Below are 12,922 nucleotides of genomic sequence, written 5' to 3' on the forward strand. Positions count from 1 at the left end.
GACAAGAATATACAATGGAGAAAAGACAGTTTCTTCAGCAAGTGGTGTTGGGAAAGCTGGGCAGCTGCATGTAAATCAATGAAGTTAGAGCACATCCTCACATTATACACAAAAATAAACTCAAAATAGCTTAAAAACTTAAATATAAGACATGACACTGTAAAACTCTTAGAAGAAACCACAGGCAAAACATTCTCTGACATAAATTGTACCAATGTTTTGTTAGCTCAGTTTCCCAAGGCAATAGAAATAAAAGCAAAAATAAACAAATGGCACGTATGCAAACTTATAAGCTTTTGCATAGCAAAGGAAACCATAAATAAAATGAAAAGACAACCTATGGACTGTGTGAAAATATTTGCAAATGATTCGACCAACAGGGCTTAACTTCCAAAATATACAAACAGCTCATACAACTGAATAACAAAAAAATGAACAACCCAATCAAAACTTGGGCAGAAGACCTAAACAGACATTTCTCCAAAGAAGACATACAGATGGCCAACAGGCACATGAAAAGATGCTCAAATCACTAATTATCAGAGAAATGCAAATCAAGACTACAATGAGGTATCACCTGATACTGGTCAGAATGGCTATCATCAAAAAGTCTACCAATAATAAATGCTGGAGAGGATGTGGAGAAAAGGGAACCCTTCTACACTACTGGTGGGAATGTAAATTGGTGCAGCCACTATGGAAAACAGTATGGAGGTTCCTCAAGAAACTAAAAATAGAGTTGCCATATGATGCAGCAATCCCACTCCTGGGCATATATCCAGAGAAAACTCTAATTCGGAAAGATACATGCACCCCAATGTTCACAGTAGCACTATTTACAATAGCCAAGACATGGAAGCAACTTAAATGTCCATCAACAGATGAATGAATAAAGAAGATGTGGTATATATACACAATGGAATACTACTCAGCCATAAAAAAGAATGAAATAATGCCATTTGCAGCAATATGGATGGATCTATAGATTATCACACTAAGTGAAGTAAGTCAGAAAGAGAAAGACAAATACCATATGATATCACATGTGGAATCTAAAATATAACACAAATGAACTTATTTACGAAACAGAAACAGACTCACAGACACAGAGAACAAACTGATGGCTACCAAAGGAGAAAGGGGGTGGGGGAGGGATAAATTAGGAGTTTGGGATTAGCAGATACAAACTACTATATACAAAACAGATAAAAAACAAGGTCCTACTGTATACCACAGGGAACTATATTCAATATCCTGTGACAAACCATAATGGAAAAGAACGTGAAAATAATACATACATTTATATATAACTGAATCACTTTGCTGTATACCAGAATCTAACACAACATTGTAAATCAACTATATGTCGATAAATAAATAAATAAATAATATTCAAAGATTAGAATATTTTGTATATAACAGGTGAAGTATTGGTCTACTTTCTTTTTAAAAGTAGAAAATTTTACAGAAAGGAAGATTACAAAGGTCTTTGTGGCATAACTGTAGAACTAATTGATCCAGAGAACAAGTTTCTAACTGATCAGTTTAGTAATTTATGAAAAATAGAGATATTAGAAGCATAAATTATCTTATTCAAGAAGAAAAAGACATCTGGAAAGCTGGCTTAGCAATTGAGGCCCACTGAGATCCAATAAACCCAATGATTTTGATAATTTTTACAAATTATACCAGGGTTGTGACGATGTGACTGACCGCGTCTATTATGTAGTAGTCATAGTGATCAATGACTGGTAGATATGTCCTAAAGAGACCTACTATCCTCTCAACATTTTGCTTGTGGAGTTACAGCCTTCGTTTAAGTTTTCTATAGAGTTGAAAGAAAACAGCAAGATAGGGGATTTCAAAAATAGTTGGCAAATTAGATCACTGCCAAAGAAAAGGGCAGAAGGGCTCTACTAACATGGAACAGACTCGGCTTCTCTCTTCTTTCTAGATTATGCCCTGCTGAGGCAGATGTGCTCCCCCTCTCAGTCCAGTTACTTCTCGGCTCCTCTTATTTACCATTCTCTCCTCAAGTTCTTCTTTTCTGCTTTATATGCTATTGAATAAAAACTTTTTGCTCATCAGAAATTTCTGCTACAGGACTAAATCCAACTATTTCAACTACCACAGAATAGCTTCTTCTTAATTCTGAACCATCTGAGCCAACTCAGATAACCCAAGTGAGAGAAAGGTGCCTGGAAGCAAATAATATGGTAAAACTGAGTATCTGCTTTATGTATAAATGCATTTTGAACAATACACAAATATGTTTTAGTTTTTTCCTAAGATATTAAATTAATTTGAACAAGACAATTACTTAAAATTGTTTCTTTTTAAAATATAGAAACATACCTACTTGGCCAGTTGCCACTATGTTGATAAATTTGGGGTGCTGATTTACAGTGAGGCACAGAATATCATCATTATGTTCCTGATAAAAACTCTGAGTCCCTAGAAAAAAAAGAATTTGAGAATTAAATCTGAAAACTTTAAGGTGAAATAGTCAAATGCACTTACACAGAGTAATAAACTGCCGTGTTTAACTTACTTATTTAACACACATACATGTATATATTTTTTGTGGCCGTGCCGTGCGGCTTGCAGGATCTTAGCTCCCCGACCAGGGATCGAACCTGTGCCCCCTGCAGTGGAAGCGCCAAGTCTTAACCACTGGACTGCCAGGGAAGTCCCAACACATATTTTTTGAGCACAACATATACACTTCATCCTAAGGATGGAAACATGACCAAGAAATCCTTAAAGTAACGAACCCTGAAATGCATAAACCACGTAATACGAGGTTGAAGACATCAAGTGGCACAAGAGAGTTAAAGATCAAAATGCTATGGAAATTTGTAGCAGATTCTTCTTCTTACGAGCAGATGGCACTTCTGGACTGACACGACAGATTCTGTAAATGTGAATGTGAGTGGGGAAGGGCCTTCCAGGGAGAGGGATACTTGAAGCAAAGGTACAAAGGCAGGAAAGTACTGGGTATGCATATAGATGGCTCATTTGGCTGAAGTGTAGGGTAACAAAAAAGAAAAGAAAGAAATAGGTTGCGCAGGCAAATTGGAACTAGAATTACAGAGCATTTTGAAAACAAGCCTATTATTAAATTTCATACTTATTCTGTAGTCAGTGGGGAGGTACTGAAGAATCCTGATCAAAGAAGTAATGTGATTACTCTAGCAGTAGTGACAGTGAAGAGACCTTAGCAGACTATGATTGTGCAGGAGGCAGTAAAGGTAGGCTTGTGCAAGTAAAACGGAGGGGTGGGAAATGAGGTCAGGACAGTAGACTGGGTCCAGATGATAGAGTACCATCAATACTAGGTCCTCCGAAAAGCAAAACAAAACCAAAGAAAACATTTTTAAAATGTCATTTAACATATCTAACATTACTTTAAAGGAACTTCTCGAAGTGAAATGGGCTTCATATTTCCCAGGGCTGAGAGTTCAGTTAAAGGAACAAACAAGTAATTATATGTGCTGTTGGCTAAATTAGTAGATCAGCTAATAGGTCAAGACTTCTTAGACTGTAAACAGAGCAATGTATCTCCATAATGGTGAGGGGCCAAATAACCAGGACTGGAGCAGGTGCTTAGTCTCCCCTCTGCCATCTCTCACTACATCCCATCATTAGAAAGATGATTAATTAAAAATCAGGAAATTAAAAATAAAGAAAATTACAAGTGTAAATATGAAAGTGTATTTATACTTTCATCCCTATGTAATTTGTCTTTTGTTATCGTCCCTATTCTCTTTGAAGGATAAGTGAAGCCTCAAAGAGGATTTTCTTTCTAAGAGGTATTTTTTTTAAATGACCCAAATTATTAAATGGAAAATTGCCATTGATTTGTGTAATACTGATAAATCTTTTTCTTAGGGCAACTAAAACAGAAATATCATATTAATTATTAATACTGACCAGGGGTTGGGGGATTATGACTCACATAATCCACTCTACCTAATTAGAATGAAGCTACCAGAGGAAAAAGCCAGAAATGTTTGGACTAGATAATCTATATTTTTACTTCTAACTTTTAGACTTTTATGAAGTTTACAACTATATGTAATAAAATAGAATTCAAAATTAATACTGAGTATTACTAGTAGAATTATCACATCATTGGTCATCAAATGATGCTCAGAGAACTTTCTTTGCTTTTCAACAATCCAATCAGTTAAAGAGAAATCAGGAAATATTTTCTCATTTTCTTGAATCTAACAAGGTATCATCAGTCAAGTCACCGGCAAGCAGCTTTCTTAGTTAACCTCCTCGGCTTTCCGAGGGCTCAGTGTGAACATTGCCACTCCACCCCGCTCCCTAGCAATCACTCATCCAACGTGCTGCTTTCAGTCACTAACCGTCAAAGACAACCATCCAAACCATCCACTTATGCGTTTAGGTTATGGGGAAATAGAATAAAGTCACAAACGGTTTCGCTATAAAACGTGCTTTCAACATACAGTAATCCTTTACTTCTCATTGAGATCTTTGAGCACTTTGCGTTATGAAATCCTTTTTTGCCGTGTTAAATGTCTTCAAGACTGTAAATTTGTCACTTAAAATATTACTAGAAAGTTCTACAGTATGAAATATTTATATTCTAGATTCACATATTTTAATTATTTATATTTTTAACAAAGAGTTTTAAGATGCTAAATTAAAAATTCTAAATTTTAAAAAGTGGGGAATGGAGAATCAGGGTTTCCTACCTGTAGCAATGTTGTGCACAATTCCCACGGATGCAGTGTGATAAATTATATCATCACCATCATTTAAATAATGAACATTATTCCTACAGTCTCTGCCTCGATAGCCAAAAACAAGCTCCAACACAAGGTCCTATAACAATGATAAAACCATTATACAATTCCTCATGTCTAAATGTTCACCATTATTTTGTTATATAGAGTACTGGGGTCTTCAGTCAAAATGGAGGATGCATTTTTGATGTTTTACAAATTTCAAACACAAAATTAACCTAGATATACCTCTCTATGTAACCCGTTTTGGGCAGCTGAAACACACATTCCATACTTTTCTACATAAAGTCATAAAAATGAAAGGAGAACCACAAGGTCATCTGATTCCAAGAATTTTAGTTCTTGAGATTTCATGTGTTAAACATTGAGATACTTCTTGTGTCCAAAAGAAGAATATTTCGATTTGTGTTAAACTGTTAGTCAAAATATTTGATCTGCGTACGTAACTCAGGATAACTTATGTCCAAGTGATGTACTTTGAAGGATCCAGACAGTATATCAGCTTTGTGCACTAAGCAGGCTGTCTCTGATAACTCATGCTAAAGTTCTAGCAGATAATTCTGCTACTCCAAGTGTCCATTTTCACTGACCCTGTGAGGCTGAGTGGGGTAGGAAGTACAACAATTACCCTCCCACAGCTTTATGCCTTGTTTTAGACCTCACTTAGCACAGTTTGCTTGTTGCTGCTGATACTGAGATTATGAAATGCCTTCCTTTTTTGCTCAATTATTGTGCAAAGGTTTCTTTGCTTTGAAGCAGAACCTTCATTACACCCTACAGTGAATACATCACATGGAGTAAAAGTTCCTGATTTGGTGTAAGCATTAAACCTTTAACTTATAAATTCAAACTGCTAAGTATAAGACACTGCCAAAGTGCCTATGATTCCATTAACCACAGATCATTTCATACATTTACATTCAGAAGTTCTCTGAGATACAGTTCAATTTAGGGTATTATTCATAGAAAACTAAAAGAAAGACTAATAAAAAAAGGAACAGGATATCCATCCAAGACTCAGATTTGACAGTTAAGCAATCAATTTTTACAACCAAACAAAAAAGAATATTCATCAGTACATTTATTTTCATAAAGAATAAAGAAAAGATTTAGATGTTTTCCAAAAAGGAAACAAACTAAACCCTGTATACATTTTAAGGTACCAATTAACACCGGGGAGTGGGATTTTCCTCACCTCTATGGGTCTCTTTTTCTTGCCGACATTGTTGGTCTGGAGTTTCACTGGCTGTGGCGGGGCCCTGCTCACAGGAGGCCTGAAACAGGTAAGTGGGAAAGAGGAAAGGAACCCATCACTGGGTGCCTTCACTGGGCTTCTCTCACCTGCCCTCCAGAGGCAGATGTCTCTGACACACCTTCACAAAAATGAACCCAATCTGTGTTTCTCACTAGACTCCACCCTCCTTATCTTGATATCTTCTAAAGCAGAAAGGTGGAAAGAAAATATTAGAACTTCTATTCATTTTTCTTTTAACTTCTTTGGTGTATGCTTCATAAATGTAACTAATATAACAGCACAAGAACATATAGATGATAAAAATATACAAATGTTAGTTTTACACACTCAAAAACTTCTACATGGTGTACATTATCAACAAAGCCTAGATTACTGCTCTAAAGTAAGCTACCTCAGTATCTTTCACATGGCAGGTACTCAATACATTCTTCTTGAATTTTGAAAATATTTGTATAAACTTTCCATACTGTTGGCAACATAAGTCATGTGTGAGTTCAAATCTGTACTCTTTACCTGCTCCTCTGTGCCCTTTATCTTCTCTTCTTCTGAAGTCCCTAGTATGGTTATGGCATCACCTTCAGTTAGTCAAGCAAGACATTTTACAGTTACAAAGCACTGTAAACCATACAACACTCTGTAAAAGGTTATTACTATTGTCTCCAACTCCTTCTCTTCCCTTATTCTCACTATTAACTACATATTTTTCAACTTTACCTACACAGTAGCTCTCAAATCTATCCCTCTCCTTCTCTGTTTCCATCACTAGTTCAGGATCTATTTATAATGAATGTGTCATTAGGTGTATAGAGTTCCCATTTTCTATTATTTAAATGTGGAGACTCTTCCCTAAAAAAAAACCCTTTGTTTAATTTTTTAAAAATCCACACACATCATTTAGTTTAGTTTTAACTCAGAGAGCCGTTATTCAAATGTTTAGTAACCTAAATACTGAATCTAAATCAATCATATATCAACTTCCTCTTTCAAATTTTAATATTAATTTTGTAACAACTAAATCAGAAAATGATGTAAATTAACTTTCCAGTGGAAAACATTCCAACGTTTCTGCATAAATCCATAAAATTAAAGGCATAACAATATATTTGCATTTTCAAAATGATTTTCAAATTATACATCTATAAAAAGTAAATGAAGTGTTATATCTTGAACATGTAATATAAGAGAAATGTGTATTTTCATATATAATGTGAAGCAGTATGTAGAAGTATAGAAGCATGACTGGTGACATAAAAGTTAAATGCACTTGCAACACTCTATAAAGAACTTTTCAAATTATCACAAAATTTTTTGGTTTCAAACCTTTTTCATATACTTTTTTGAATATCTGTAAGTAATAAATATAACTCACTTTATAATATTTAAAAATATTTCTGCTAAAATCATTTTGAAGAATGACAGAAGCTTTGGCTTTACTTCCAAGTCAATTTTGTTGAACTTTATTCAACATTATTGTCTGAGAACTTTAATAAATGTATAATTTTTATCTATAAATCCTGTAAAATGGTTAAGCATATTTTAATTTTTATAAAGATAATTTATATAAGATATATTTTTGCTTGAAATTCTACAACTTGGAAAATTATACAAGTTGAATGAATAAAGTTTTAGTAAAGCAGTTACTTATATAGTACAAATCCAATAATTAAGATGTAGTCATTTCACGCATACTGATTTCAAAGGAGAAAAACATGGAAAACTGTGAATAGAAGTAAAGAACACCAAGTAACATAGCTTATTAATGGTAAATATGAAAGATAACAAAGATACAAAATTGGATCGCATAGAGCATAGCAAAGAGAGAGGATTACCTGGAACCTCTTTCCAGCAGCAGATAAAAAAGGGAAAAGATTACAACACAGATTTGCATTTAAAATAGTAGTACAATATTTCCTGTAATAAAATATGTTTACAAGTTTAATGCAGATAAACTATATTGTATATAGTAAAGGGCTATTGTTTTTATTTATTGCTATATATAAGAAAAGGCCTAGGCTTAGGGCTACTCCATTCATGGCAGGGAAATCAGAAGAAAGAAGATGAAAAAGAAAAGAATTCAGTATGTTCTATGTTGTAAACATTAAAGCTTGCCATTCTTATTTTTCCACAGTGCAATCTGAATTTCAAACAAAATATTTAAGCTTACTTAATGTTTATTAACTTAAATGGCTGGTAGCACTGGCCCTGCTATTAAGGACTGCCTAAGGAACCTAACTAAGCTCCCCCTCCCCTGACCCAAAAGGGATTCCCAGTCAGCCAGTCTAACCAAGTAGGCAGAGTGAGTCTCGGGACCTTGCTGGATTTGGGACTTTTCTAGCAAAGGAAGTAACTTAAAAGAAAAAAAATTCCCCTTAACAACATAATGACTGAACAGAACTGGAAGGGATCACAGAAGTTAATCTTATCCATCCTCCCAGTGAAACCAGGAATCGTCTTTACATGTCTAGAACATCCCTTCATAGCACTGATGACAAGTGGTCATTTACTAAACTCTGCATGAACACTGCTCGTCACAAGGAGGTCACTCCTACAGAAGTCATTCATACCTAAGACAGCAATTATATCTCCACTTTGTTTTCTTTTTTTGAAACTAGTGATTCCCAAAGCGATGAATTATTCTTTGTGTAAAGTGGCCTCCCAACATTCCTTTACCCTCTGTTTCCTTCTAGATCACTGTAAACTGCCAATGTCCCTTTAAAATGCAGAGATCAGTCCTGAATAAGCTACTCCAGATCTGACGTTAGGTCTGAATGTTTTATTTCTTTTAAAATAGTATAAGATTATGAGGGCTTTTTTAGAAGTCACATCACAGTCTGGACTCATATCTTTGCACACATCACCTCCTGCTTAAAACAGATAATGAAGTTCTGATATCTGCCAAATTAATTAAGGAGTGCCTTATATTTGATGTGTTGTACAATCTGATCTCAAATCGACTTTTTCATCCTATCTGCCAGCATTTTCCTACTGGTACCTTTTTTACTTCTAAAACAGACTAGGCTTTTCCATATTGTCCTGTTTCAGAAACTGTCTGAAGACATTTTTATCTCACTAAGGGTAGCTACAAAAGCACCCTAAAGAGTCCCTTCTTGCACATATCATTTTATTAAACATACAAATATCATTACTGCCCATATGTGAATGTTTTGAAATTAATGAATACATTAAACAAGCATTAAATGAAGCTAACAGGTTTGTTATCAACTGAAAAAATTTTCACTGATAAATATGTGTGACTAACTGTTTTTATGAGTCTTTGAAATTTAAGGAAAAACTAAACTATTAGAGTATAGGAGTTTGTGAAATGTCATTTGTAAAAACACTGATTATAATGAAGACCCTCATAACAACACCCACATATTGTATCTATAAATGCAACTCTTCTGTAGGATTTGTCCTATTTCACTTTCTGGTTCTTTCTCAACAAATGTAGTTCAATGTTTTATAGGGGAAAAAAACAAAACAAAACCGTAAAATACCACAAAGACCAAAATAGAAGAATAAATTTTTGAGTAAAGTATTTTCTTTAACAAAATACTTACCTTACTACTCCCTGCCTTCAAAAGGAGCAAGAGGAAAAAAGTAAGGAGATATACATGAAAACTGATGATGAATAAAATGTAGCAGTTTACTAAACAGATTAAAGATAATATGTCAACAGAATTCTAATGAAATACAAAAAGGCCTAAATTTTATGTCACATTGTTTTGAATATTTTTATTCAAAAATACTGGAAATTTGATTGACAAGTAACTACTTAAAATACATAAGATTAGCTATAAAAATATTTATAGAAAAAGAAAAACATAAAATTATTAATGTCATTTAGGAAAAAGACTCCATGAAAGTGTCAACTAAATAAAGTTGTCAAACTTTCATCAGAAATATTTTCCTTTTAAGTGGATATTTGACAAGCATTTGTTTTGTTTAAAAAGTGCTTTGTTTTGTATATGACAATATACTTTATTTAAAACATGAAAACAATTATGTATACAGACCATTTTATCTCCTCACAAAAATTCAAAGCTGATGAAAAGAAATATCTCTTCATTTTTATCTCCTTTGATTCCTGCATTTTATGAAAATGAAGGCTCCTAACTATGAATCACAATAATGACTTCTTCTGCGTTGGCATTTTCAGAAGAATTTAGTAGAGGTGAATTGTAAAATAATTTGAGGACAAAATGCAAAATAAAAAATAATTTTGAGAAAGTTAGCTATAAAAAATGCAAGCTAACAGCAAAGATTACAATTATGACAGTGTCTACCAATTCTTTGTGAGCAGTAAAATGTTTCCATCTATCAGAACTCAGGTCTCTTCAACAATGAAGGAGGAAATTTAAGTGTTTTACCATGAGAGATGGCCTACAGATTAAAATTAGGTCACATTTTCTGACATATCAAATTTATCTGATAAGTGATAATATTTTCTTCAAAAAATCAATATAATAAATGAAAAAGATTAATGGGAATGTCTAGAGTTCCTTCTTCCCTATATTACATTTTTCATTACCTGTGAGGTATAATTTCTTTTAGGTAATATTAAGTACTATACTGCAAATATTCTAATTATGAACATCTATATTTGCATACTGATATGTACTCTTCTGATTAATAAATATATAGGTAGTGTTCATTACTTTCTGGATATTTAATTTCAGTACCAAAAAGAAAAACTGTTAGAGAGTTCCCTGGTGGTCCAGTGGTTAGGACTTGCCACTTTCATTGCCGTGGCCCTGGGTTCAATCCCAAGCCATGCGGCGCGGCCTGAAATGAAATGAAATTCAATTCAATAAAAAGGAAGTGTGTCAGTATTAACCAGGTATCTCCTTAGGTTACCTTGTATTTTATTCCAAGGAAGGGGCGAGTGAAGACTTACTACTTAAATTCTTATATACATTATTTCATTTCATGAAGTACTCCATAAATTGGGGATTATAATGCTTATTTTTCCTTTGTGGAAACTGAGGCTCAGAGAGAATGGTTTCTCAAGGTCACACAACTGGCAAATGATAAAAATGAATATTTTAACCCATTTATCTGATTCCAAAAACCATGTCATTTGCACTATATGACGTAGCCTTCTACCAAGTCATTTCAACCTTGCTCAGCTTTTAAAAAACATACCTCTAGTTTAATAACTTGCCTCTTTATAAGTGATGAATAAACGGATAATCACTGTCTACCCTCTTTCTGTAAGGTGACCCCCCATTGCTATTATCTGAGGTATACCACCATCAGCAAATGGGGCACCTGGAAGAGGAGCTGTGGAGGCATCATGACCTCAACCTTCTACCTAGAATTTCAGTTCAACAGCATCTCTAGTTCTCCCCCCTTTTCCATCAATAACATGTATCTCACCCTTCCAACTTCATTCTTTTCCCTGGATATTAAATCCATAGGTGCAAACTCAAATTCCTCTGCCAATGCTTTCTTTTAATATTATTTCTATCTAGCTGGGCTCCAATGGTCTTTAGCACTATCCTCACTAACTATACATTCACTTGAATTTTCCACAAATTCTGTTCACTGTGAATGAATTCCCTTTCATTTTTAGCTTTTCCCTCAAATACTAACTTTTTATAATAACATTTTCCTCATCACAGCTTTCTACAGAAGAGGTCACTGCTGTTCCTACCTCCCACTGCTTCTTTGTTCTTCAATGTAGTTTCTGAATAATTTTTCCTTTATCATTTCTTAAAACCTCTTCATTTCTGAAATCCATGCCATTCACTGATCCATATGCCTCTTTATTGCTTTCTATCTTCTCTAATGATTTTAAAAGCATCAGGCTCACAGTTTCTCTCTTTCCTCATAAAACTGCAGTGCACATAGCCTTACTTTTGATTTGCTGATTCTAGACAAAGACCAATAATTCCCATTAGAGACAAGCTATACTTCAACTTGCCTTTTTGGAAAAATTTTAAAATAATGACTTTCTATCCTTGATCAAAAAGGCACATGGATAAAAAGGCCTTTTAAAAATTTAATCATCTCTCTGCTCATGTGCTTCCTAAAACATAATAGGTATTGGATTCAATTTGTATTACTTCTTGAAACCCTATCACATATATTTATAAAAGTTAGCAAATAAGATTCCTTTAATCATATAGACTTTATATGTAGCATCATTCCCTAAGCTACTTGCAAAAGACAGTGTCATTACCAAAAAGTATTTAAGGACAAATATGCTTTCTAAGAGGTGCTGGGAACTGTAAAATGCAAGAGTACCACTGTTACTGAGTTTTTGCAAAAATTCATTCAGTTAAACAATCAATTCAAGTTTTAATACCAATATCTTTTTCTTCATCTAGTTTTAAACTTGATTGTTACCTCTCATCAACTGAGGGTTCTTTTTGTTGCAAATGAGGCTTGATTCCAAACACTGGGCGAATATTTGTTGATAAGGCTCTGATGGTGTAACTGATTTCATTCTCCCTTGTGACATCACTGTCATAGCCTAACATCAAAATATAAGAATTATTCTCTATGTTATAACTGAGGAGCTCACTTATGATCTTAAAAATTGGATACAAGGATGTTCAACAATATGAAATAAGTTTAATACACTGTGTTATAATCAAATTATGCAATAACATACAGCCAGTAAAAATGATGTAGAAGAATATTTAATGATAAAATTCTCAAAGTATTGCTAAGTGATAATAGCAAGCTACAAAAAATAAACTCAATATGATATCATTTTTGTTAAAAAAATATAATGTATATAAATACACATACCCCTGTGGGTATACCCCAAATGTTAAACAGAGATTACCTCCAAGTGGTCAAATTATGGATGCTGTGTTTATTTTTTATTGAAAACACACTTTCTAATTTTTCTGTAATGAGCTGGTATTACTGGTATATTAGG

General features: G+C 33.8%; 1 protein-coding gene across 5 annotated transcripts in view; it reads right to left on the reverse strand.

The window, feature by feature from the left end:
- EML5 (EMAP like 5) overlaps positions 1-12,922 on the reverse strand; it is a 163,531-nt gene that overhangs the window by 32,186 nt on the left and 118,423 nt on the right. For 4 of the 5 annotated variants that reach the window (XR_007475312.1, XM_049705432.1, XM_049705434.1 and 1 more), the window contains 4 exons: positions 12,382-12,508; positions 5,971-6,049; positions 4,725-4,854; positions 2,356-2,454 (listed from right to left, as the gene is read on the reverse strand). Coding sequence is in view for 4 of the 5 variants with exons in the window: in XM_049705432.1 (XP_049561389.1) it covers positions 2,356-2,454; positions 4,725-4,854; positions 5,971-6,049; positions 12,382-12,508 (435 nt within the window). In the remaining variant the exon portion in view is untranslated. The remainder of the gene's footprint in view (positions 1-2,355; positions 2,455-4,724; positions 4,855-5,970; positions 6,050-12,381; positions 12,509-12,922) is intronic. The other variant, XM_049705435.1, reaches the window with a different exon arrangement.

The sequence above is a fragment of the Orcinus orca genome, chromosome 2 (genome assembly GCF_937001465.1).
Source record: "Orcinus orca chromosome 2, mOrcOrc1.1, whole genome shotgun sequence".
Taxonomy (NCBI): domain Eukaryota; kingdom Metazoa; phylum Chordata; class Mammalia; order Artiodactyla; family Delphinidae; genus Orcinus; species Orcinus orca.